This window comes from Acanthochromis polyacanthus, chromosome 14 (genome assembly GCF_021347895.1).
Source record: "Acanthochromis polyacanthus isolate Apoly-LR-REF ecotype Palm Island chromosome 14, KAUST_Apoly_ChrSc, whole genome shotgun sequence".
NCBI lineage: Eukaryota > Metazoa > Chordata > Actinopteri > Pomacentridae > Acanthochromis > Acanthochromis polyacanthus.
This window is the reverse complement of record NC_067126.1, coordinates 36,673,445-36,698,659: the sequence shown is the minus strand read 5'-3', so window position 1 is coordinate 36,698,659 and position 25,215 is coordinate 36,673,445. Positions and strand designations below refer to the sequence as shown.

The following is a 25,215-nucleotide window of genomic DNA, read 5'->3' as shown; positions in this document are numbered from 1 at the left end:
TTATTATGAACCCTTTTTATTTCACAGTTACACAGCAGGATATCTGCAGCTGTGACATGGCATGTACAGATATTGTCCCATAACATACTGAACAAGGCTTTTCTAATTCTTAAAATCACAAAGAAAACTGACAACAGGTAGCCGAGTACCAATGTAAACACATTTTATTGTTTTATAGTATGCTGCTGTAATTAGATAAACTATCACTAGGCTATAGATTACAGATTTTTTTTGTCAGCTACACAGACTTGAAAATATCATTATTCATTTGGGGTAGGTTACTGTGTTATGGGACATTAGGTGAGAACTTTTCCCTTCGCCAGCACCTGCATTTCTTCTTCAAGTGTCAAAAACCCAAATTACAATTAAATCAAACATATGAAAGGAGGTATTTCCAAGGTAAACCGGTACATATAGCTTTGTAAATCCACATAAGTAAGATAATTTCCTAGGCACATAGTTTGGAAACCGCTGATTGAGGGAGCCTGCACTTACTATGATATTAATGTAAGTTAGACACAGTAAGAAAGAAGGAGAATATTACTTTGGAAAGAGTAGTGTTTTCACTGTCAGTATATCTTTGTTGTCATTGTGTATGTATATACACACATACACAACTAAATTGAAACAACAGCAAAACTAGCTTATAAATTACATGTAAAAACTGTATAAAAATGCAAAATCAAAAATAATTGAGACTCTTAAAGTGAAGCACAGATGCAAATACATTCAAACATTTTATTTAATGCCATCTGAATGCACTAAAAACATTAAAAAATATATTGCTCAATAAAGTATATTTCAGTGTTTAGTGTAGCTATGTGCAGTCTTACATTTCATCTTCATTTTACTCTGATATAATTTTACAATGTGGAAACTGTCAGGTTTACAGGTGACTGCTGGGCTAAGCTAACCCCATATGTGCATTTAGGTGGTCTACTACTTTATATGTAGTTAAAATTCGACATAAAATCCAAGTGACTTAGAAAAAACGGAAGAAGTCAAGATTGTTTGTTTAATGCATTCAAATAAGTAAATAAATATCACATCTTTGAGGACATGTCGCTAATACTTACCAACTTCCACAGATTCCAGGTGTAAGGCCTTGTTTGGGTGCACTGCAACTTTGGTAAATTATGACGCTTTAAATATTTCTTCAGCCGTTGAGCACCGGGTTTTGGGATGGGGATAAGCAAAGTACGATATAATACAGTAGAAGAAACGATTTTGGAGGAAATTTGTCTGTGCTTCTCAAACATTTCTACCCTCCAGGTGTGCACCTCCTGCAGGGAGAACTATTGGGGTGATTTCACAGACCCTGCAGGAAATCTCGCGATAGCACCGTGTGGTTACCAGGGGAACGCGAGAGTGAAAAGTTGTGCTTGTTCTCTCGGGTTTCATCCAAATGTATGAATACCGGAGCCGTAGCGTTACTCTTGTACTTCACAGTTTGCTAAACACGTGTTCAGTAGCGTCGCTTATGGAGGAAAAGTAATGCAGAGCCATCCCTTTTGGATTTGCCTGTCAATTTACTGCAAGGTTGGTACATTAGTTAGCCGGTTAGCGCTAGCTTGCTAACGCTACCGTATCTTGTAGTTTTTAGCTCGCTTGAACACAAACTATACCAACTGCTAGACACTTTTCTCCATTACAAGGCAGTTGTAAGTGATGTTTGCTGACTAAATACTGACTTTACCCAGCTGTGTTCGTAGCTGTTAGGTTAAAATAGCTAGTAATATTACTCGGGTCGATATGGGTTCACGTTTACTTTCGCCTGTGGGCCAGCGTATTGACGGTTCGCGCTAAAATTCAATAATGTTAGTCCGCGTTTGTTGTGTAGTAAAAGCAATGGCGGCCGACACCAAGTTAAAGCTCGTTTTGTTTTCTGTCAAACACCCGCTGCTTTTATAGTAACCCAGCTAGCTATAACAGTGTCGCCTCATTAATGGATGTTGTTTTGGATGTGTGCAACCAGAGGGTGTGGTGTGACAGCAATGTTGATTTATTTCTACACAGGTTCCCCCCTCGTCATAGGAGCAAATAAAACAATATACAGCAAAATGCCGTCTCCACAAGTTCTCCAGCCGGTCCTTAAAATGAAGGTTGATGAGCTGTTCCTCAACTGGCTGAGTGATCCTGCAACTCAGTCACTACTCAAAGATTATCTTGACGTGATCAAAAGTGGACAGCATATTGATTTTAACTCCAAGGACTCTCCGGATAAAAGGTCACTGGGCTTCAACGAGAACAACAATGTGGCATCCCAGAAGAACCTGGTAGAGAAGAAGCCTGCTCCTGTCAGTATTGCCTCCAGCCCCCCATCTGCTAGCACCCTGCCCTCTCGCAGCAGCAGTAACACCAGAGTGACAGGACCCAATGGCAGGGTGCTACGGAGGTCTGTCAGCACAAAGAAGGTAAATAATCGATTCAAACAGTAAGCTATAAAACTGATAAACTGATTGGTCATCATTCCTTAACATCTTATCATGCCATACACTTCATCTCAGGTTGCAGGTAATAGTGTAAACAGCAAGGTGTGTCCTCTTGTCTTAGTATTCTTCCTGGAACTACCTGAGGAACTCGTGACATAGGGGTGTGTTGCACATTTGTTGTTTCACTAAGCCCTGCCTTTATTTTGTGCCAGGTATTAGCACTTCACCCTCAGGTGCACTTTGCAATTACATTCATATTTTGTTTGTGAATCACAATTTAATCCATTTAAATACACGACATGCCTGTAAATTATGCTGTGTTTTAATGCCCCGCATATTTTATAGACTTGCTTGTACATTTTTGAGATTAATATTGATATTAAAAATTGAGGGGAAAAAAAACAGTATTACAGTTTGCAGTTACTGCTCTCTGTTCAGCAAACTATAATAACAGTGACTCAGTCTCTACATTACATCAAAGTATATTTGCCATGTTTGTGTTGCAACTTATCTGCCTTACCAATTTAGCACTCTAGCTCTAGTACAGGTCTTATTTACCTCTTTATTTGACCTTTTGTATGGACTTATGTGTACATCTCTGCTGTGCAATGCCTTATAATATAGTAGCCGGGAATGAATTCCATGTTTGTAAAACTGATTTAAAAAACACTGAGTATGTTAACTTAGCTGAGAGTGTGAAATTAGAATATATTACACTTGTCAAAAGGAAACAAATTAACAGAACATGAACTGAAAGTAACAGTAAACAGATTTATTTCACTAGAAATATTGCACTTAAACAATGATAATGCAGATTGTGAGTCTATTATGTCCGATGATATTGCACATGGAAAAATTTGTTGATCATGTATCCCTTCTGCAGAAGGGGGAAGAATTGTAGAATCTGATTGCCTCAGGTAGGAAGGACCTCCTGTGGCGTTCTGTGGTGCACCTCGGTGGTCTCAGTCTATGACTAAAGGTGCTCTGACAGGTCATCTGCGTGGCATGCAGGGGGTGAGAGGTGTTGTCCTTGATGCTGAGCAGTTTCCTCAGCATCCTCCTCTCTGACACTTCCAAAACAGACTCCAGCTCAACCGCCAGGACAGAGATGGGGGAATAAGCTAATAAAAAAGGAATCCAAGTTTAATATTGGTGAACTAAGCTCAGCACAATAGCCTCAGCAGATTGTTTGTTTATTTTCCTACATAAATCATCTTCACTGAAGACAGTTTCACTCAATTTTTTCACTCCCATGTCCACCAAGGAGGGCCTGCCTCTAACTTTGAAAACCATGGCACTAATGTATCCTCTGGGATCTTTATTTTCCCTGACTGACCACAAGAGGCTGCTGAGTAGCCTACAGTATCAAAGGCACTGAGAGCCTGTCCAGTCTGCACTATCATAGTGGAGTCTTCATGTCTGTAGGCATATTTAGTGATATTAGGCCAACATTTTCCAAATATTCAAGCCTTACCCACAAACTAGTTTGGCATGAGAGGTGGGAGTGAACCAAGCCAATGCCTGGCACTCCGGTAACTTTTTTAACATGCGTGTTGTAGATCTAACTACGCTGTAGAAGAGGTCTCCAGAGGTACATAGTATATATATTATTTATTTATTAAAGAGAGAAATTACAGCTGCACAAAAAAATTAAAGGGCTCTAAATGTTTGTATGTCTTCTCAAGGACTTGCACTATGAAAGGATGAGAAGTGCAACGTGAAAGCACGAGCTAGCGGTAGATCGTGGACATGAGTGCGTGTGATGACAGACAACCAGACAGCTGGGGGCACATGGTCCTCAAGACTCCTCCTTCTACATGCTGTTGACATGCTAAAGATGGGCATGAGGCGACGTTCAAGTAGCCATCGGTGCGACATCTGTTCTCTCTCTGGCTGAAACACCAGCGGCAGAAGAACTACACGTAACTTAAGAGTCAGCAAGAGATTCCGGTTTTTATGTCAAGATGATGGCGATGGGTCATTATTACTGTGCTGTGCATGTAACTATACTTAAGTGTGGACTCACAAGTTGCCACAAGGGCTTGTAAGCATGGGTTTACAAATTGTTAAAAAGTAGAATACATTTTCAGTCAATACTACAAAGAGTCCAAAATAAAGAATACCAGCTCACATAATAAAAATGTAATGCAATTTAAATGTAGATTAATTGTTCATATTCCCTTCTGTTGTAGTAATCACAGAGAACCAAAACACATCAAAGTTAAACGTCCAGTTTTTCATCTTCTATTTTCTAGTGTTATATTGGTCCAACCAAGGCTTTTTGTGAAACGATAAAAAATAATTTACAGATGAAATGATCTTCCGCAAAGAGGGATTTTTGGTTGCATTTTAGTTTTTTTCATTAAAGTGATCAGTTGTCTTTAAATCTTTTCTAAGATTCCATCCTGTTTGTTTATCACGAGGCCTTGTGACGGTAAAATAGGAGGGTTGTCAGATGTATGTAATTTTTCCACATCATTCGTCTCGCTGACCTTAGCCCCCTTCTCTCCTCAGGTTAATCTAAAGCATCTGCTGGACGGTATGTGTGTGTGTGTGTGTTCTTCTCTGATGTGTCATGGCATGTGGCTACTCTGTGTCACTCAATATTAAGAGGATTGTGAGGTTGTATAAATGTAATATTTCTATTTTAAGACAACAAAACGAATTCCTGCATACAGATGCATTCTTCAAAGGATTACTCAAAAATTCGATTTATGTCACACTGATGCAGCCCGGAACAGCTGGTCTGACTTTGACATCAGACGCTGATATAGATAGCCTTGGTTTCCTTGTGTTGGCATTAGATACCCGGAACTCTGCCAGTGAGATGAGGTGTGGCAGCACATTCATCCTCTGTGTAATTTAGTTTGAAACTGCTTCTATTAGATGCTGCTCATTGTTAGGACATGTGGTCGCAGATCTTTTATTTACACTATGTACAGTAAAGATCAGCTCTCCTTGCTTTGGCTTTAAGTTCAGTGGTGTAATTCCCTCTGTGTTATGAGTGCAATAGGTCACAGACGAACATCCAATAGTATGATATATAGAGAGAGAGAGCAGTAAATATGAATTTTCTTTAAGTTTTTTTTTTATTCTGTTCTTTTTATCTGCATTTAGGATGACCGATTCCTTAAGATGTCTTTTTATAACGTGCTTGCTTGTGCTTGGTAACATAGGAGCTATTTGAAGCAGGAGCTTTTAGGGCCACGTTATCAGTTGCCTGACCTGTCAGAGAGAACCTGGTGTTAAACTGTTTCCCGCAAGTGCTTTTATTTTGGAATCTCAGTCACTTGTGAGTCCAAAGTGTACAATTGCAAACTGTGGCTTTCACCTAAGACTTGATCTAGGACTTCTGTGTATGGATGTTCTATTAATGCAATGCAATGCCCCCATTGCAATAATGCAATGGGGGCTGCATGGCTCGGTGGGTAAAGTGGCTGTCATGTAACTGGAAGGTTGCCGGATCGATCCTCGGCCCGTCGTGCTCATGTCGAGGTGTCCCTGAGCAAGACACTGAACCCCTAATTGCTCCTCAGGATGGATGTAACTCCATTGTAATTATCATTGGTTGCATGGCAGCTTCCGCCATCAGTGTGTGAATGTGATGTATCATGTAAAGCGCTTTGGATAAAAGCGCTATATAAATGCAACCATTTATCAATAAGTAAGGTAGTAAAGAAAGAAAGAAATGTGCTTTAAAGGAATAACTCTTAAATGCTATGGAATCTTCTAAATTTGTCAAACTTAAGCCAAAATTTAGTTTTGTTTTGAGTCTGTATGTAATTTTTAGGGCAATAAATGCATGCATTGGGAAAAGACAGTGTTAAAGTGAAATTACTAAATTGCATTTTATCATTGCAGAAATATATTCTGAGGAAATCTGTAGAAGAATGGATCAGAAGCTGCTGTCTTTAATAACCACTTCCTTAAACTATAAACCTTACATTTATATTACACTGTTGCATAAGCATAGGGGTCCCTGTGTACTATGACTTCTCTGCAGCTGCCTTCTAGACCCTTTGCTCCACTTCTCAAGCCGTGTAGGCTACATAGATTTTTCACCAAACATTTGTAAATTGAACTCCACCATTGCATTATTGCTCTTATGTAAGCTAGCTGATCGGCTCACATCATGTTCTACTTTTTGGCCTCCCCCGAGACCAATATGTTGTCAGTCAATGAGTCCACCGTGTTATCGGTCAATCAGGCCTATTTCTGGCACACATTCACATATATCCCAAATCCCTGTCTCAGACATCCAATTGTGGTGGCTTGAGCTGGAGCTTTCTGGATTTCACCCCAGCATTGGTTCTGTACTCATGCTGGGAGCCAGCTGTGGCTCTACTCTAAGGGTTGTAAGAAGGTCTGAACTTCCTCTGCTTGGATGTAGCGTTAACCACGCTGGTTGAATCATGTCAGTGAAGCCAATACTGCAGCCAATAGAACATAGAATTTGTGGGACACCATTTACACTTGTATTGATTGTTTGGGGAAGGGGCGATTTGATTGGTTTGTGCCCTACGCTGCTTTAATGTATTTTTAGTCAATTGGTTGTTTTTTTTGTGCTGCACATCACTTGAATGTGACAGTTTTGTAACAGTGTTTGAATACCATGTAACCTGAACCTGAAGGGAAATGCAGCCTAAAAAAAGTGTGTGTGGAATTGTACCATCCAGACCTGTCAATGGTCACGAACTCCAAACAGTGTGTTTCATAATTTCATCTGTTACGCAATGAGGTGAACATGACTGGACACATGTTTGTGTACAAATCAGATTTAGCAGTTCACAGATTAGAGACGTTGCAGGGTCAGCCTGTTTTTCTGTTTGCCACAGTGACCCATCAGACTATGGAAATAGTACTTTAGCAGCTTGTCTTACTGAGAATTGCCTCTGAGGGTGATTATTGTTTGGCCACCCTGCCTGTAATGGCCCTAAGATGATTTGCTTAGTGATAATGCGCGCTGGATCCTGTCCATTCTGCTTATTTAAAAAGCACATGATTCCCACAATCCTGTAGGAAGATTATATACTGAGAACCTGTGCACTGTCACTGCTGTTTTCACCATGTGTCTGTATTTCAAAACACTAATGGGGTTATTTTTACATGTAAAACAACACATTGTTATCCCTGCTGTGCTGTGATGCCTCTGTTTATGGAACAGACTTCAGATTTTGTTTGCTCAAACCACAGACTGTGTATATACAGTCTAGATGGACTGAACAGTACATTTGAGTTGATAGTTTCTTTCCCCCGCCAGTTTTGTAGCCTTGGTGCTTTCCTTTCCATGTTTTGTTTGAATTGATGAGCATGAACAAAAGGGAGGCCATGTGAAAAGCCTTCATACAAAGAGCTTATCAAGCATGTGCAGTGTCCTGTGTGGAGGACAACAGGAACTGGGTTTGAGCAGAAACCAGTGGAAACAGTGGACTTGGTGATCCTGTCATCTAAAAATACCGTGGGTGTGCTTTTAGTTTCTGTATACAATAACAGTGACATTAACAGAGATGAGTCTATTTACGTAGTCCTCTAATGTGGACATCACTATGCCATTTTTGTTTATTTAGGCCTTTTTCTATGTACCGTCCATGCAGTGAAGGCAACTCCCGAGCTGTTAGATCAGAGTTTTTACAGAGAATTGATGTAATTGCCTTCATTCTGGGATAGCAGCAACCGGAAGTGGATGTTTGTTTGAGGACTAAAGATACACTCTTGTTTCTCCAGATCCAGTTTCTTGGATTGGCCAAACAGTGCTCGGTGATGCTTTTAATAGGCGCAGACTGGTTCGGTCATCAGTCTTTGAATTTGACATGTCCCGTTCCCCCCTCTATTGCCCATCAACTATAATAAGACGTGGAATGGCTGGCAGCCCAAGCTTGCTAAGGGAAGGCAAAACAAAGACCACCATAAGATGGGAAGCTGGAAGTATGTATGTCTTGTAGTTATGTCGACCTACTCTGTTATCTAAATGGTCATACCTTGGTTATTCTCTTTATGTCTCTGTGCTTCATTGGCTAGTTTTATCAGTTATATCTGTGGGCTGACCTACAGATTTAGGTAGAAGCAATATGCAGCTTCCATCCTTTAAAGGGTTTTATTGGGAATTTTCTCATTGGCATCTGCATGTCTTGTCCAAAGGAAGGAGGTCTAGTTTTCAGGGCTCATATCACAGGCTAAATTTCTCTGAAGTATTTTGTTGTGTGGGAGCTTCTCAGAAGGAAACTCACCCAACACGAGCGGTGTGTCGTCATGGTACGGCGGTGCATCCTTCAACTGAACTCTGTGGCTGCTGCAAGCCTCAACAACAGGTCTGTCTCTTTACATAACCTTCCACGAGCACTGAGGAATGCAAACTGGAAAGGGCAGATCCATTGCACACACCCCTCCCTTTCCACACATACAGTAAGTGACTGCCACACACATGCACCCAGTCACTCCTTATCTCCCCAGCAGCTTTGAGGCAAGGGCTCCCTGACCCTGCAGTACATGTGTGTGTATGTTGGGTAGAGACTGGGACAGAGCGGCAGGCTGAGCTGAGATTGTGCGACCAGATCTGGAATGGGAGAGAGAGTCACAGTAGCAGCTGCTCTCTTGCATTAAGAGGCTCCACTCTGACAGAGGACAATCACAGGGACAGACACACAGAGGACCTCCACTGCCTTCTGCTTACAGTGCTGACTGCAAGTGATTTGCGCGGTCGAGAGGATAACGCTGGATTGAGTGTTGTGTTTGTGTATATGTGCACCCCATCCTGTCTGGAGCGAGGATGAGGATGAGGGAGCTGTCGCTGCGTCAGGACCCTGACCTGAGGAAGGAGCTGGCCCTGCTGGCACGTGGATGTGACTTTGTACTGCCGTCTCGGTTCAAGAAAAGGCTCAGAGCCTTCCAACAAGGACAGGCAGGTGTTTTTGTATGAGTGTACACTCTAACACGGAGGCTTCGCTGGCCTGTCAGCCAGGCAGCGAGTCTATTAATGTGGACTGGTATTTGTGGGCTTCATGTCTCGGTATTCAGATTGCATTGCGGTAAAATTACTGTTAAAGTACACTAATTGTTTGGACAAATGAGCAGATATATCACTTTCTGCTGCCCTATTTAAAAGTTTCATCAAACAACTGCCACACACTAATATGGTGTGTAAAATCTGACTGTTGTGTAATCACTTGCACTTTTGCTAGTGAATTTCTTTTGTCGTTGTTTGGGGACAAAGATAATCTTCATCTATACAAAGAAATATGAGATGCGAGCTTTGGTTACCAGATAATGCTTCTTCTTAGGTGGCGTGTTGTGTTCAGACGCTTTGCTGTCCTCTTTCAGAGCACATCATTGTGAATGTGCAAAATGTCATGTGGCTTAGCAGTTGTGCTCAAGAGCTCTGCTAGTGGTTAGCATGAAGTGAGAGAGAGGGGACAGTGCAGGGCAGGGCAGCAGGAGATGTTTATGTCCTTTTATAGCCATGGCAGACACCAACACACAGGACAGAAGAGCTTAGGATCAGCAGCATTTATCATTTATCAGGTTAAAATGAGCGGCTTACTGCTGACACAAAACAGCAAAACGTTTTCAGCCAGTGTTGTCACTCATACATGTACAAATTTACATGGAAAGATTTGCTGCTGTTATGTCTGACTCCATAATTACAATATTTCTGGAAGTTTTGTTGCAGACATGATGTTATATGTAGGGGTGGTCAAATGAACAGTGGGTGGAAAGTGTTGCTCCAAAACAAACGCCAAGATGATCATTTTTGTGTCTTAGCAGAGCACCATGGGTGTGTTTATGTGATTATTAAAGGCCACACAGAATGATTCAGTTAGCAAATTCTTGAGTCATGTAAATAGTTCTTGGCTATGAGATGATGATTGAGTGCAAAGCATGTTGTGCTCCTGCTGTTTTTAGTAACTGGTTGATATGCAACTTAACCACTCATTTGGCTCCTAGTGTATTATGACTTTATATGTGCATAACTATGAAAATATTATCACTGGTTCATGTTTTCTACAACAGTCAACAAATTACTATCAATGAATGAGTTTTTCTTTGTAGTATATCAGCTCTTAGTGTGGTGAATCATACTGTTTGGGAGTGTGATTCATTGTGAAAATAAGGCCTATGCCCAGTGTTACAAGATGCCATTGTTGTGAGAATTAGAGTAAAGATTACACCGGTTTCCACTGTGACGATACACACATCTCTCCGTGGTTAAACAAGGTTTAAATAAATAGAGGGATGATTATGGACCATAATAACTCATGCTGCTGAGCCCTCACACATAAATCTATTTTCTGCTGAGGTCACAGTAGCTATTAGAACAAAAACACAGATACATCCAGGCTGGGACATATATAATGGCTTCTATATTACTCAGGAGTATGTGCCATGTAAAAGTGTACTAAGCACTTTGCAGAAACACTTATTAGAGTTGACTAGATTTAAACAGAGCTTCTGAAAATATTTAGGGCATCCATGCAAAAATGAATCCGGCTCTTGTCTGAAGTTCACACTTAGCACATAGTGTACATACAGAACATGCCTGCCTTAATTGTATCTCAAGGGCTGTAATTGACAACTACTGTTTGCCAGTAATCAGGTATGCTGTTCAGTTCCAGCCAAGATGGCTCTTTTATCTGCTCTGTTGATTTGTTTTTGAGGCACATGCTTTCTTGCATCATAACATTGCAATTATTTAGTTCTTTATTGGGGCTTCCCTCCACTACAGACATAGCTGAGGTTTAGGTTTAATTAATAGTATTCATAAAGCTGGTGTTTAATTTAGACTTATCAGTTTGAAAATCCTAGCTCTACAAGCTGGCTCTTGGTTTACTGGTACACATGAATCACCCATCAATAATGTTATTTATTTAATAATTTGTTATTTAGGTATTAATATGTGCATGTTCTGCTGTGCCATGTTAAAATGTCTGCTGTAAAAGGCTATGCTATTGACTTATTTGCCACTATTATCCTTTTCTAAATAAGTGCAGGAATAAGGGATTGTATTAAAACCTGGTAACTATTAAAGAGCAAGCCATTAGATTTTGAACATATTCTGTAGAATCATGTTAACAGTTAGATTGGTAGATGCAAAATAAGTATTTGTTTTCATTAATAACAGGCTTTTTATAACATCTCTAAGCACGAGTAACTCAAATTTTGTGATTGTCTTTTGTTGCTTTATTACCTCCGCCAAGGAGGTTATGTGACACCCGGCGTTTGTGTGTCCGTCTGTCTGTCTGTCTGTTAGCAAGATAACTCAAAAATGCCTGGGCAGATTCACATGAAATTTTGAGGGGATGTAGACTATGGCAAGAGGAAGAGCTGATTTAATTTTGGTGGCAATCCAGAAAGGATCCTGGATTCTGGATCACTTTGAATTTTTTAGTATGTTGTAGTATGTGGTCCAAAATATGACAAAAACATCATAGGTTAGTATGTCGTCCAACAAATTGGAGCAAGGTGTCCACATAGCTCATCTGGTTAAGAAGGCGATTCGTAAACAGAACTGTGTCAGAGACGCAGGTTCGATTCCAGCTCATGATCCTGCATTTACTGCATGGGTTTCCTGTTTTCCTCTCTGTCCTTGGCAGAGGTCTGCACTCTCTGAGTGCTTTCCTAGTCTATATATGTTGTGTAAAGCCGCAATATAGTGTTCAAACCAGATGCATTCATAAACTTTATAGTCAGCTATAATGTGTTTTATTGCCCTAAAGACCAAATGATTGACTTAATTAAGATAATTTTGTTTTATCATGTAAAAATAGCGTAGTACTCACTGTAGATTGCTATGAAGCCCAGTCTGCTATCAGGTTAGTATAGCCTTAAAATTCAGATTCTTTTACACATAATTTGATCATTGAATGACGTTAACAAGTTGCAAACATTGCTTGATCAATCTCCGGTTTTAACAACAAACTGAAATGACTTGCAAAGCTGTACGTTGCATATTAATGTGAAATGCTGCATTTTAATTTAAAGTCTACTATAGAGTAACTGTCTAATATAGGGGACTGTCAGTCACATGGGGTATCTGTTACATATAAATGGATAATGATGACGCTTGCTTAGGTATGGCTACATGATCGGTAGCAGTCTAAGGCTTGTGTTAAGGCTCACCCAAGCTGGAATACTAGTATGTGCTAGCATCAGTGGATAACAGTTTGTTTGTCTGTTTTTGTCTCAGGCCCAGGTGAGGACGGAGGAGCCAGTCACCACAGCACTGAGTGAAAGCATTCCCAAGTTTTACTTCCCACAGGGCCGGCCCCGAGCCAACCTCAACATCGACAGCCTCATTTCCAAAATTGAGAAAATATTTTCCCAATTCCCAAATGAAAGGGCCACCATTGAGGACATGGGGCAGGTTGCCAAGGTGAGAATGTGATTTGTAGCGCGGAGGTTCAACTGCCACCCAGTGGAGTGTTTTCACTAGTGCCATTTAGCTCCTGACTTTACCGATGTTTGCTAATTTTAAATGCCCACGGAAAATATTATTTCTGTGTCCCTGAGGAATTTAAGCGATGACCTGAGGGGAACTGGAGTGAAGAGAGCAATGACAGCAAATGATGCAACACTGCTTTTCTACCAAACAGCATTATGTGTCTTTGTGCTTTTCCTTCCTGCATTGATGGTCACATGCATTTAAGAAGTTCTTTTTTAATGTTTTCTCCTATCTCTACACTGCCCTCTTTCTCCTGCCTCCTTAGGCCTGCGAGTGTCCCCTCTATTGGAAAGTGCCATTGTTCTGCTCAGCTGGAGGCGACAGGACGGGCTTCGTGTCCGTTCACAAGTTTGTGGCTATGTGGAGAAAGTAAGACAATAGCTGCTCTTATTCTCACTAGACCACTGGTGCATTCACTCGCAGCCAAATGGCTCATACAATCTCCTCTGAACAATGATGGCCACTCGCTTGGGATCACAGCCACTGCATGCAGCTCTCTTCTATTATGACATTTTCCTTTTCATTCCTTAACAGTAATCATTGCCCTCATAAACACCACAAGGGGGAAGTCGCTGTGCACATACAGTATATAAATGAAAACATCCATTCAGCGTCTGCAACTGAAAGGAATACCACTGGGCTCTTAGAATGGTGGCCGTGTGTTGAATGCTGTTGTGTGCAAAAGGCATGCTCTTGTATTAATGAGTGAGCCTCCAGAGAACTGGACAGACCTGGCCTTTGACTTGAGTTCATGACTGAGCCATTCTTAGATGAGAGGCCACAACAGACGCCTGCATTAGTTTTGCGTCGCGACCGTAACACTGCACACTTACAATCACCCAGTAGCAATTCAGAATCCTAATTTCAGAATGTATTATACCTGCACTTGCAATTTTTATTGGAACAATTTGAAACCTGTGCTCTTGAAAGAATGATAAAAAGGACAGAGAAAACATAATAGCCAAAAGTGGGAGTAACCTTGCAACCATCTGTTCTCTCTTTTCTCCTCCAGAACTCTGCAGACCTGTCACGATGACGCTTCTAAATTTGTGCACCTCTTGGCCAAGCCTGGCTGTAATTACCTGGAACAAGACGACTTTATTCCATTCCTGCAGGTACTGGCTGCAGCTCACCCAGGGAGAGGGCTGGACTTGGCAGTGTTGGATGGCAAAATTGCATTGGCCTGGGTGGTGCGAACTGGACTTAATTTTTGGTGTGCCCTGCTGAGGCAGTGCTTTTTCATGTGGCGGAGGTCTAATTCAGGGAGGTTACTGTAAGCTCATATATAGTGCGGAAGAATATGCTGAAGGGAGATTCCTCTGACCTAGTGTTAACCCTTGTGTTGTCTTTGGGTCAAAAATGATGTTTCATAGCAGAGAAAAACCCCTAAATGACCTTTTTTCAACTTGAAATTCAACAATTTTTCCTAAAGTGACTCCAGTAGTAGAAGAAGTGAAGTACAGTCTTTGTTAATATTTTCATCAAAGCTGTACATTAACATCATTCAAACATTATCTTCGGGTCATTTTTGACCCTGCAGTTAAAATCGGTCACAGTGGACTAAACACTCCCACATCACACACATCTCTAAGCAAAGACATATACAGACACACCTGTGCACACACACACACATTGAGAAATTGAGATCATGCATGCTACTGACTGATCTCAGAAAAATTTCAACTTTCATGTGCACTGCTGTTTCCTTTCAAAAAATATAATTAAAGCTACTTTCTGACCATTTTCAGTACCTTCTTAGGATATACAAGTACTGTCTGTTGCTAAAGAAATCATGTTTACACCAGTGCTGCACCTTTACCAAAAAGAATAGTGATAATAAAAATATATTTTAGTAAAGAAAACTGTTATAAAATGTATGATGTAATAAAAACAAGTGATGTCCACTGACTAAACCGTCTTTCTGCCCTCTGAAGAGGGAAGATCCAGACTTTTACAAAGTGTGTGATGCATGACAGATTGGTTCTTCATGGAAAATAGGTTCTGGGTTGAAAATTCAATTAAACTGCTTTATTTTGGAGGCGGGTCACTTTTGACCCTTAGGACAGGGGGAGTGTACAGGATATTAAGACAACACGAGGGTTAAAGCTCAGTAGTTTTTAAGTAGGGGGAAGTGGAGGTGAAAACGTGTCTCATGTCATAAACACATGATGGTACCATTTAATCCCAGAAAACATGCACTCATGGTTCATTTATTTGTTCATTAGGACAGGTTTAATTGAGTGTTCAGAAATTCTTACCATGTGGACCCGCTGCGGTGGCTATTTGTATTCTCATTCCATCTGACAAGCTGTTGGTGCGCCACACCGGCTCCGCCCTACACCTGATTCATTTTCATGCTGGCAGGAGCGGCCGGTCTGAGCCGAACACCCGTTAGCATACCAGCAGAGATGCCTTGTGGCACACGCTGTTTAATTTGTATGGTTCCACTCGGCGAATCGCCTTTGACTGTTGTGATGAATGAAAGGCGGATTGCAGTGGAGTAGATTTGACTGTCCCCGCCTGTTTCCTGTGCCCTGTGATTTATGTGTTTCTCTATGATTTAATTTCTCACAGTAAGAGTCAAAGAGGCACGACGGCTGCCCTGAAATAAGACCTTTTAATTTCATTGCCGCCTTCGCGTTTATGTCAACAATTCTTTCCCCCGGTAGAAGGAAAGGCGATGGAATAAAGAAAAGACATGAAGGAGTTTCATGGCAAGAATATAGCCTCAGTTTATTGGAAATGCAGCACGCTCCCTGTGACTTTATGGCATGATGGAGGCGAGTTTAGCAGCAGTCACCAGCAAACATCTTTTCTTTTCTTCTTTTTTTTTTCTGGGCCCTCCCACCACTTTGGCAAATCAAAACGGTTTACGCTCATCCCAAAACCAGTTGGCCCAGTGATTTGTGATTTCAAAGAAACGTTTAAGTTGGATGGCCTCTCCCAATACGGCCCGGAGCTTTTTCTTCACTTTGCACAATTCATAAAGCATATGGCATGACAGAGTAATGGAGATGGACACTGGCAACTTCTGATGTTTGAATCAGTATGCATTCATATTCCTGCTTTGAAAGTCATGTGTTCCGTCTGCCAGAAAAGAGAGACAGATGTGGTTTGCCGTTTTAACTCGTCTCTGAAAGTAACTACAGCCTTGAACTGAACATGTGTATTTGTTAGCGTAGCATGTCATTGAGTTTGTCTTTAACGTTTGTGTTTGTCCGTTTTGTTATGGAAATGAAGCAGATGTGGGGCAAAGAGAAAGTGAGCTGACTTTACTTTATGTTTTCAGGATGTGGTGAACTCACACGCGGGTCTGGCCTTTCTAAAAGAGGCACCGGACTTTCACTCACGATACATCACAACGGTATGTTTCAATAACGCACAACTGCACTTTACAAGTAGCAGACATGGAAAACAGCATTGTTGGAAGTTTGCTTATTTTATTATTGTTTTCAGGTGATTCAAAGGATATTTTACAACGTGAACCGGGTATGGACTGGAAAAATATCTTGTTCTGAGCTCAGGAAAAGTAACTTTCTTCAGGTAAACCTTTATATTCTCTGTCTTCTTTCCATTTGCACTGATAGGCATAGTAACTACTTTCCTCATTAAGTCTTCTGATGTCTAAAAAGGTGTTTCATTATCTTTTTAAAATTGCAGAATTTAAGGTTAAATGCTCTGTATTTTAATTTCAACAAAAAAAATAGTGTAAACATTCTTTAGGGACACATGGAGGGTTTGATAAAAGGCCCAGTGCTTGCTACTATGCTACCTTTAGTCTTATTTTTGTTTTCATTTCTATCTGTAATGACTGTTGATCAAATAGCCCAGGCAGTCAGATGACCAAACATGTTTTAAACAAGACAAACAATTTCACCAAATGAGCAAAACCACCATCCAGAAGTCGATGTTGGTATGATTCCTCGCTGGCAAAAAAATAAATAAATGCACACAATTACAACAAGGGAAGGTTAAACTAAGAAGTGTCAGTTTGTATTTGTTCTAAATGTCTAAAATGCCCTTTTGATTAACTATTTAACGATTGGAATTGAATAATTTTGGACTCAGAACTTTTTTCCTGCTTACCAGAATGTGGCGTTGCTGGAGCAGGAAGAGGATGTGAACCAGCTTACAGAGTTCTTCTCCTATGAACATTTCTATGTTATCTACTGCAAGTTCTGGGAGCTGGACACTGACCATGACCTCTACATCGACCAGAAAGACCTGGCACGGCACAATGACCAAGGTACCAGACACCTCTCACCTTCACAGGTCTTTGTTTTTTGCTTGCATTTATTTTAGCATCATGCTAGCATGTGTTATTGTAAAACACATGCAAAAGATTCCCTGAATTTGAACTTAACAAATGGTTCCCTAAATCTTTCCGTCACTTTGCAGCACAGTGAGTAGGCTGAAATTCTTTGTAACAATAACAGGCATTTGTAAATGTTATTTCAAGCAGGTTTACGTCTCGCACACAAACACATAGCCAGGAAAAAGATTTGTGTTTGACGCTTCCTCCCCTCACACTCCACACCACATGTTCCTGGTTGATGGTCTGAGAGTGAGGCAGGGGAAATGAGACACAAGATCAATAAGAGAGCAGCATATATACTCTGCTCCAATGACGCCATGTCTGGAACAATTTCTACCACTCTATGGTCAGAATGATGACCAGAGGATTTATGGTATTGTCAAGATAAAAAACGGCAACCCCCGCCATTCTGGATTTACAGTCTGTGGGAATGGATTACATGTGTTGTGAAAAAGTTGTACAGTAACTGAGAGAGCTGTTGTCCAGGAGAGAAAAGCCATTTCCCCCCCCTCAACAGGCTGGATTGTAAGTAACCTTTTTCCTGTGTGTTTTCCAGCCATCTCACAAAAGATGATTGAGAGAATATTCTCAGGAACAGTCACAAGGCAAGTTGATGTCACCGAGTTTAAAATGATGCTCGTCTTGTCTTCAGTGGCTGTTTTTAATGCTGGTTTTGTGGTTTAATCCATCAGGGACAGACGTGTTTATAAGGAGGGGAGGCTGAGTTATGCTGATTTTGTCTGGTTCCTCATCTCTGAGGAGGACAAGAAGACCGACACCAGGTATCTGAACTGGGGATCGATGGATATGGGCCGATTACTGGTCATCAAAGAAAGGCAGATGACCGATATTTGGGATACATTAATGTTTTAACAGCACGTGATGGCAGGGAACCTCTCATTCATAACTAGACTTCTTAATTAATAATGGTGACGATAACTGTAGGAGTGATGAAATTAGAACGCTCTTCTCTGACATTGATCAGTTTGTCTCCTGCAGTTATGTCTGTTGTTCTTCACTGTTTACTTCATCTTACACTGATCTATCACTACAATTGCCCATTGAGGCCCAGATCTTAAAGCATCACTAATTATTGTTTTCTACATTCAGTTTCTGGCTAATCTGTGGCTGCCTCCTAACTTAGCCGTTAGCCCTTAGCATAGCTTTAGCCACTGTGAGAGAGGCTAATTTCCTGGTTTCTGGCAGCGACTTGTGCTTCTTGTTCAGTTTTTGCTTGAGAGACATTTCTGAGACCACAAAGTGAAAACGGACAGAGAGAAGAGGCCGCATCAGACCCGAAGTAGCACATTTTATCTATCAATAATCGGTCAATAAGAATGCTGATATTGATAACCAGAAAAATGCCAAATATCAGCCATGCCAATCATCAATATATCCCTAATCTTAACACTCACCCACACGGATTACATCCTCCTTTCCTTTACAGTTTTCATGTCTTTGCTAACCTCTGCCCCCTTTCACTCTGTCACCAGTATAGAGTATTGGTTCCGCTGTATGGACCTGGATGGGGACGGGGTGCTCAGCATGTACGAGCTGGAGTACTTCTATGACGAGCAGTGCCAGAAGCTGGAAGCCATGGCCATCGAGCCCCTTCCCTTCGAGGACTGCCTCTGCCAAATGCTTGACCTTGTCAAACCTGAGGTCGAAGGTCAGACCTGTTTTACGTTCATACACTGTCAGAAGTTCACACACCAGAGAGTCCGACAGCTTCCACTTTGTCCACGGTCACGGCGGCGGACACACGTACACGTTTTTACAGGCCGGATCATTGATCACTAGCTGAGGAGACAGTCGCAGATAAGAGCCCGACTGATCTGCACTCCCAGCTGCCCCGTGTCATCCACACTGTCAACAAATTCCCTCCAGCACTTAGCTCTCCCACCGTGTCATTTAGAAGATGCTAGTTCATGGTGCGGGCGAGCATGTTCGGTATTGACGGCCACAGCAAGAATGTGACCCTCAGGCGACCTGGCGGTATGTCGCACTAGTGGGCCTGTGTAATACGACATGTAACATGAGATGTAACAATGTCTTCCCAGAGTATTTTAGAGGTTTTCTTAAACAGTTGGAAGACAGTACAGCTTGTATGATTCTATCAGATTAAAATATTTCACTTTGAATGACTCTACTGGTGAGATTTTTAAGTCTCTGACAAGAATATGAACATGAAGACCAACTGTAGACGCAGATGTTACAAGGATCATAAAATAGTATGCTATGATATCACTGTTAAAGCCTCTTTTCCACTATATCAAAAGCAGAAACAAACAGTTGTTTTTTTTTACTGCTAAATAGACAACACCAAAATCCCAGCAGTCTATTTTATGCACTGGATAGCAATTTATCAGATGGTTGTAGATTTTATTTTAATATATAGCAAACTTACTTCCTACTCTAAGAAAAATGTATTTAAGAGCATAAAGCTAATGCAGATAGGCAGTCAGAATTCTGTTTAAAATAAACTTCTCATGTGCCCGGATTTATGACGTAGTTGTTGGTACAAGTAGTTTGTTAACTGATCACAAAATAGAACAAATTGCTGACTGAATTCCTTTACAAACCCACAACACAAACATTTTTTCATTTTTCTTTCGGAATTTAATGTTAAAGTTTAATTTGAAAGAATCTTTATATAAGAAAAGACAAATGAATTAATTATCAGTTTCAGCCCAGGTTTGAAACATTGTGACCAAACAGTTCCAGTAGTTTAATCAGAAGGGAACCGACCACATCCTTAACTCAAGCCACACCACACGATGAGGAAGGTGATTTAGTAGATGTCACACCCGGGCTGTCAATACTAAAGCCGGTTGTGAAGGCTAACACCCTCAGTGAGACCTTGACCCCCCTGGAATAATTTAATAAAACCCTTGCCATAAATTTTCTGTCACATTCTAAGTCTGTGTTTGAAAACTTAAACACCCGATTTATCCCTTTCCAGGTAAGATCACTCTGCGGGACCTGAAGAGGTGCAAGTTGTCCCACATTTTCTTCGACACCTTCTTCAACATCGAGAAGTACCTGGAGCACGAGCAGAAGGATCCCTTCTCTGTTATCAGGGTGAGTTGGGTTAAATCCCGATCCTGTGCCGCCAGATGTGCGTTTGTTTTCCTGTCAGAGGTCGAGCTGATCGTGTAACTCGTCGTGTTTTGAAGGAGGTGGAGGCCGACGGCCAGGAGGTCTCAGACTGGGAGAAATACGCTGCAGAGGAGTACGACATCCTGGTGGCTGAGGAGGCCGCCAACGACCAGTGTAACGATGTGTAAGTGTGACCTTACTGGAATTTATCAGACTGCTAAAACAGCTTTAAATTGAATTCTGTTTTTCAAATTCAGAGGTCTTTCAGTTTGATTAACTGCTAAAGAAATCTTAGAATTCATAGTAGGGGGGGTTTAACCTACTGTTTGCATTTGAAAGCATGAAAGGAGTTTTTTTTTTTCTGGAATACAAAAACAAGAACAAAACTTATTACAGCCAGTTTCCTATAATTTTATTTATATATTGTAAAAATGTTAGATTGGACTTCTTTTCACTGTAATTGCTACTGGATTTCACACTGTCTTGACTATAAAACAATTTTGAAGAGTTATCTGTATGAACGGTGGGAGATAAAAGGGAAATCTGATCTCTGATCGTCTTGAAGCATACATGTGGTAACTTAACGCTGCTTATTTCATGTATTCATAACTTTTCAGAATCAGAAAAGCCTCTGTTACCAAGTGAGTAATTTGACTTGGTGTATAGAGAGCAGTGCAGCAACAACAGACAGTAAAAGAATAAATGCACAAATCTCTGAGAATGCTAAATATGAGGTGCCACAAGTATAAGAAGTACTGTTTAAAAGTGTAAAAGTACTGTGTAAAAAAAGACAAATTTGCTTAAACCAGGGGAATAAATTACAATATTGCACATAAAGGTAACTTATAGGTGTCATTCTTAAAGGTTTGAGAAATTCTGACCCTGCCTATCGTGTTAGCATAATTATAAACATTCCTCATGATTATCAGTGATGTAGGGCCAGTATAATGCGATTATTAAATGTGGAAACACGCGGTTTGATAAATTATTCTGACATTTTGGCGTGTTCAAGAGTGAGGATTTGTTAAAAGGTTCAAATAGAAACCGTCGCTGAAATAGTTGTAGGATCAGCTGATTTCAGTTTTCTGAGCGGACAGTCTTTAGATTAGGGTGACGGAGCTCCATGTCCCCGTTACTGAGAGGATAAGTTCAGCAGCTCTGAGAGAGAGTGGGTGATAAATGAGGCTGTTGACAGGTGTGTTGTGTGGCGATTTTAGGAACACCACCGACTTCTAAAGACACGCTGCTAACCAGAGCAGGTAAGACACTCAGGGCTCCAGCTCAGACTAAGTGTCCTCCTCCTCCTCCTCCTCCTCCTCCTCCTCCTCCTCCTCTCTGGGCGGGTCTAGTCCTAAACCCACTCCCGGCCTCTACCCACCTCCCACCGGTCTGAGCTTGCTGTCGACAGCAGATAGGCGTTTTGTCAGCCGGCTCAGTGTCATGTGTTCTGAGAGCTGGGAGTCTGTTTCTGAACCAGACGGCTTCTGTTTTTATCCTTCCTGCTCTCCTGCCCCGTCTCTAAGCCTTCATGTGGTGCTCCTGTGTCTTTTCCAGTCACACTGCCTTGAAGTTGTTGTTCAGAATTTTGGGAAATACACAGATATGCTTTCTTGTCATTCATGAATGGGTCAATCTATAACTGAGGGACTTCTGAAGTCCGTGGGATATATCGTTCATACATTTTTATTAAAAGTAAAAAAAAAAAGTTTATGTTCATTATGATTGTGTCTTTATAAATTCCATAATTATTCATTATGGAAACAATCACCTATTAATAAAAAATAACTGGATATCACTAAAATGTCAACTAAATAACCGTCCCAATTTAATAACAACCACCTTCTAATGAGCTAAACAATAATAAAATGAGTTTATTCAGAAATAGTTTTGTTGTGTGTTCTTTTTATCAAGGTGAGATACTCATGACACATTTATTTTTGGCAATATATCAAATTTTATATGGAAAATAATAAGTTGTATCTGTGTCCACTAAGTTCTCCGTTCCAAAAACACCTCTCCAGGAAGTGTGTTAATTCCAGATCACATGACCTGCTCCACATGATGTCATTTCCTCCTGAAGAAAAGACTGGCCAGACTCCAAGACTTTCTGACTTATTTAATATAAAGTAGTCAACAGGTTTACTACAATATCTGTAGAAATAACTTTCAATTGTATACATAATATTTAAAGAATCTTTCTGTAAAATGCCATGTGGTGTTTGGTTTTAGGCGGCCATGTTGGTTTTAGGCCTGAAAACAGCAAAAATGTCAACTATAATACAGAAAGTCCCACAATTATATATTGACCCATCTAGTGATAAATAAGATATTTTCAGCGGCGTCTTAGCTAAGCTGCAAGAATCCTCTTCCAGTCACTTCAAAAGCTCGGCCATTATGACTCGTTTGCATTAATCAAAGTATAAAACCGTTGATTTCTTGACCTGGAACAGAAATGTGTTTATTTAGAATCACTACCAGATTACTTTTATGCAGCTATTCCCTCCTGCTTCCCGTCTTTGCGCTAAGCTAAGCTAACTAGCATATTTTCTTTATTTCATCCAAGCAGGAAGAAGCAAGAAGGCGAATGCGTGTTTCCCAAACATCTCTGAATATGGTCATTCCTGGGCACATTCACCACAGTTTTACCCTTGAACATGGTTGACTGTATCATACACTTTGTTGAAAATGTTTGTTTTTCAACATTTATTTTTCCATATCTGTCCTGAAATAAAACCAACATGTCCAGATGTGTATTTAAAGAGTTTTTCCTTTCTATAAGCATTTCTTTTGCGCAAAGTCCCTTCCCAACATGTTTCAAAAGGAAGAGAAGGAGCACAAAATCCACCGTATTTACTCAGTTTAATTATGTTTTGTAAAGGGTTTTTTCTAACGTAATATAAACTTGGATTTTATGGGTTTTTTCCAAAAGTGTTTTAATGCAAAGTTAGAGTTTCCTTGCTGAGTTGCAGTGGAGGAATAGGAGGATATCCTTCAGAATTGTCAAACTCAGGATGCTGAAGCCTCATTAGCTTCCAGTAAACTGAAAAAGAAGCAATTTTAGCCCACAACACTTAAACTGGAAGCACGTAACTGGACGATATGAACAGGAGGAATGTTTTAATGTTCATATGAGCGTGTGATTTGTTTGGGACGGCTGAAAAATGTCCCATTTGACTGATTCTTTTCTCCGTGTGTCTGTTCAGGTACGATAATCCTCTGAGCCCTTTAGGGCAGCACATCTCCACTGAGCTCGGTCTGACAAAGAGGCACTTCTTTGAGATCCCCAGTCCACACTGCAACCTGGACCTGGACGAATACGAATATGAAGACGACTTCGAATGATACTCGATGCATTTTCTCAGAAGCCTGCTGAGCACCTTCCACCCCCAGAAACAGAAGTCAGACGGCCGCGTCGGTGGTTGAATCACGTCGAGCCGAGACCCAGAGATCCTGCAAAACAGGACACACTCCACCAAACGGAGTAAACACAAAACCAGGAGACAGTCAGAGCATCAGCGGTTTTCAGGACTGAACCAGAATAACATTTTCACCTGTCGCACTTAAACACCACAGCTGACTTCCAGCAGCATGTGTTCCACCTTCGCTCCCTCCCCACATGTTAACAAATTGTTTTCTGCATGTAATCTTGCGCATCAATAATGTTTGGGGCGAGTTTTGTGTCCTCTGAATATCGGTGTTGTGTAATAATGTTCACGTGAGCCAAATCACTTCTTTATTTACGCACTGGAGCTCCCCTGAATTCCTGGACAGAAACCACGTTGATCTGCTTCAATATGGAACTTATTGGCTAGAGTTACATTCCAGTGATCAGAACCAAGGGTTTTTGTGCTGTAAATTCACTCAGACGTTACTTTAATGCCAAACAAGCCACCGTTGAGCCTTCTGCACAAACGTGAGCACACAGTTGAGACAGCCGCACACAGCGGATGTCGTACAGGTTCATCATGACTTCATGTGTGAGATGGGTTTATAAATTATTAGAGAGAGATTTATAAATGACTGTAAATATTTATTTTGTGCTTGCTGTGTTGTAAATGAATTGGGCAAGTGTTTTAGACATTCTTTTTTCTATGTAACAAAGTACTGAAGTGGAACGTACTTTGAGAGAACAAAAGGAACCATTTTACAATGTTTTGCTTTTTTCTTTAAATTATTAATAAAGCCTTGGTTAATGGAAGAGTAAAGAAAGGGGGCGGTGCAGTTTAATGTAGTAAAAACTCTTTTTGATATGTTCATTGCTATATTTAGTAAATTAAAAATGTGCGTTTGCTGAAAACTATTACTACAACGGTATCAGAATGTGAAAAGCGCTTTGTTGGTGATAAATGCTGCTGAACACAAACATCCAGAAATGTACAAAAGCCAAAAAGGTAATTAAATGCTTTTGAATAATTGTAAAATGTACTGATGGAGGTTAAGTAAAACAAGGTGTAATAATAGGATTTGTAGAAGCATACATGTTGTTACGTTTCAACCCCCCCAGGATGAGGATTTTCACAAATTACTCCCGGACGAGCCCCCAATTGTTACGTCACCCCCACTCTTTTCTCAGACAAAACTAAATGAACCAAGGTTGTTAATGGGTGAAACCAACAAAAACTCCACAAACAAACGGAAAACAGGGTTCTGTGGTCTAAAAGAGGATAGTGCATGGTTAAATACCACAATCCCCACTAAATCTACTGAGGTGGTAGACTAAACAAAAACTAAAACCCCTTAAAAGAAAAACATTCCCCAAAACAAAAGCAAGGAAGTGCTGGTTCTGTGCACTGACACGCCATAAAGACAATTAGGTTTCCATAAGAAGGCCGACTCATGGTGTCGAACCTTCCAGGTCACCTACCCACAGCCATCTGAGCAGCTGGAAGATCCCTCCTTATATCCCCGCCCAGCTGATTGACAACAGCACACAG

The 25,215-nt window shown here is 40.8% G+C and overlaps 1 protein-coding gene across 3 annotated transcripts; it reads left to right on the top strand.

Moving 5' to 3' along the window:
* Positions 1–1,337: 1,337 nt before the first annotated feature.
* ppp2r3b (protein phosphatase 2, regulatory subunit B'', beta) lies at positions 1,338–24,744 on the top strand. Of its 3 annotated transcripts, XM_051958862.1 has the most exons (15): positions 1,338–1,539; positions 2,017–2,414; positions 12,613–12,798; positions 13,133–13,236; positions 13,880–13,982; positions 16,157–16,231; positions 16,324–16,410; positions 16,957–17,113; positions 17,739–17,787; positions 17,875–17,964; positions 18,676–18,851; positions 20,145–20,263; positions 20,359–20,465; positions 21,499–21,540; positions 23,485–23,604. In XM_051958862.1, the coding sequence occupies exons 2-14, from the start codon at positions 2,061–2,063 to the stop codon at positions 21,515–21,517; spliced, it is 1,626 nt and encodes a 541-aa protein (XP_051814822.1). In that variant the 5' UTR covers positions 1,338–1,539; positions 2,017–2,060; the 3' UTR covers positions 21,518–21,540; positions 23,485–23,604. The 3 variants fall into 3 exon arrangements, with proteins under 3 accessions (XP_051814822.1, XP_022061900.1, XP_022061901.1); XM_022206208.2 differs by lacking the exon at positions 21,499–21,540 and having other exon boundaries at positions 23,485–24,744; XM_022206209.2 differs by lacking the exons at positions 1,338–1,539; positions 2,017–2,414; positions 21,499–21,540 and adding an exon at positions 8,854–9,330 and having other exon boundaries at positions 23,485–24,744.
* Positions 24,745–25,215: the final 471 nt, after the last annotated feature.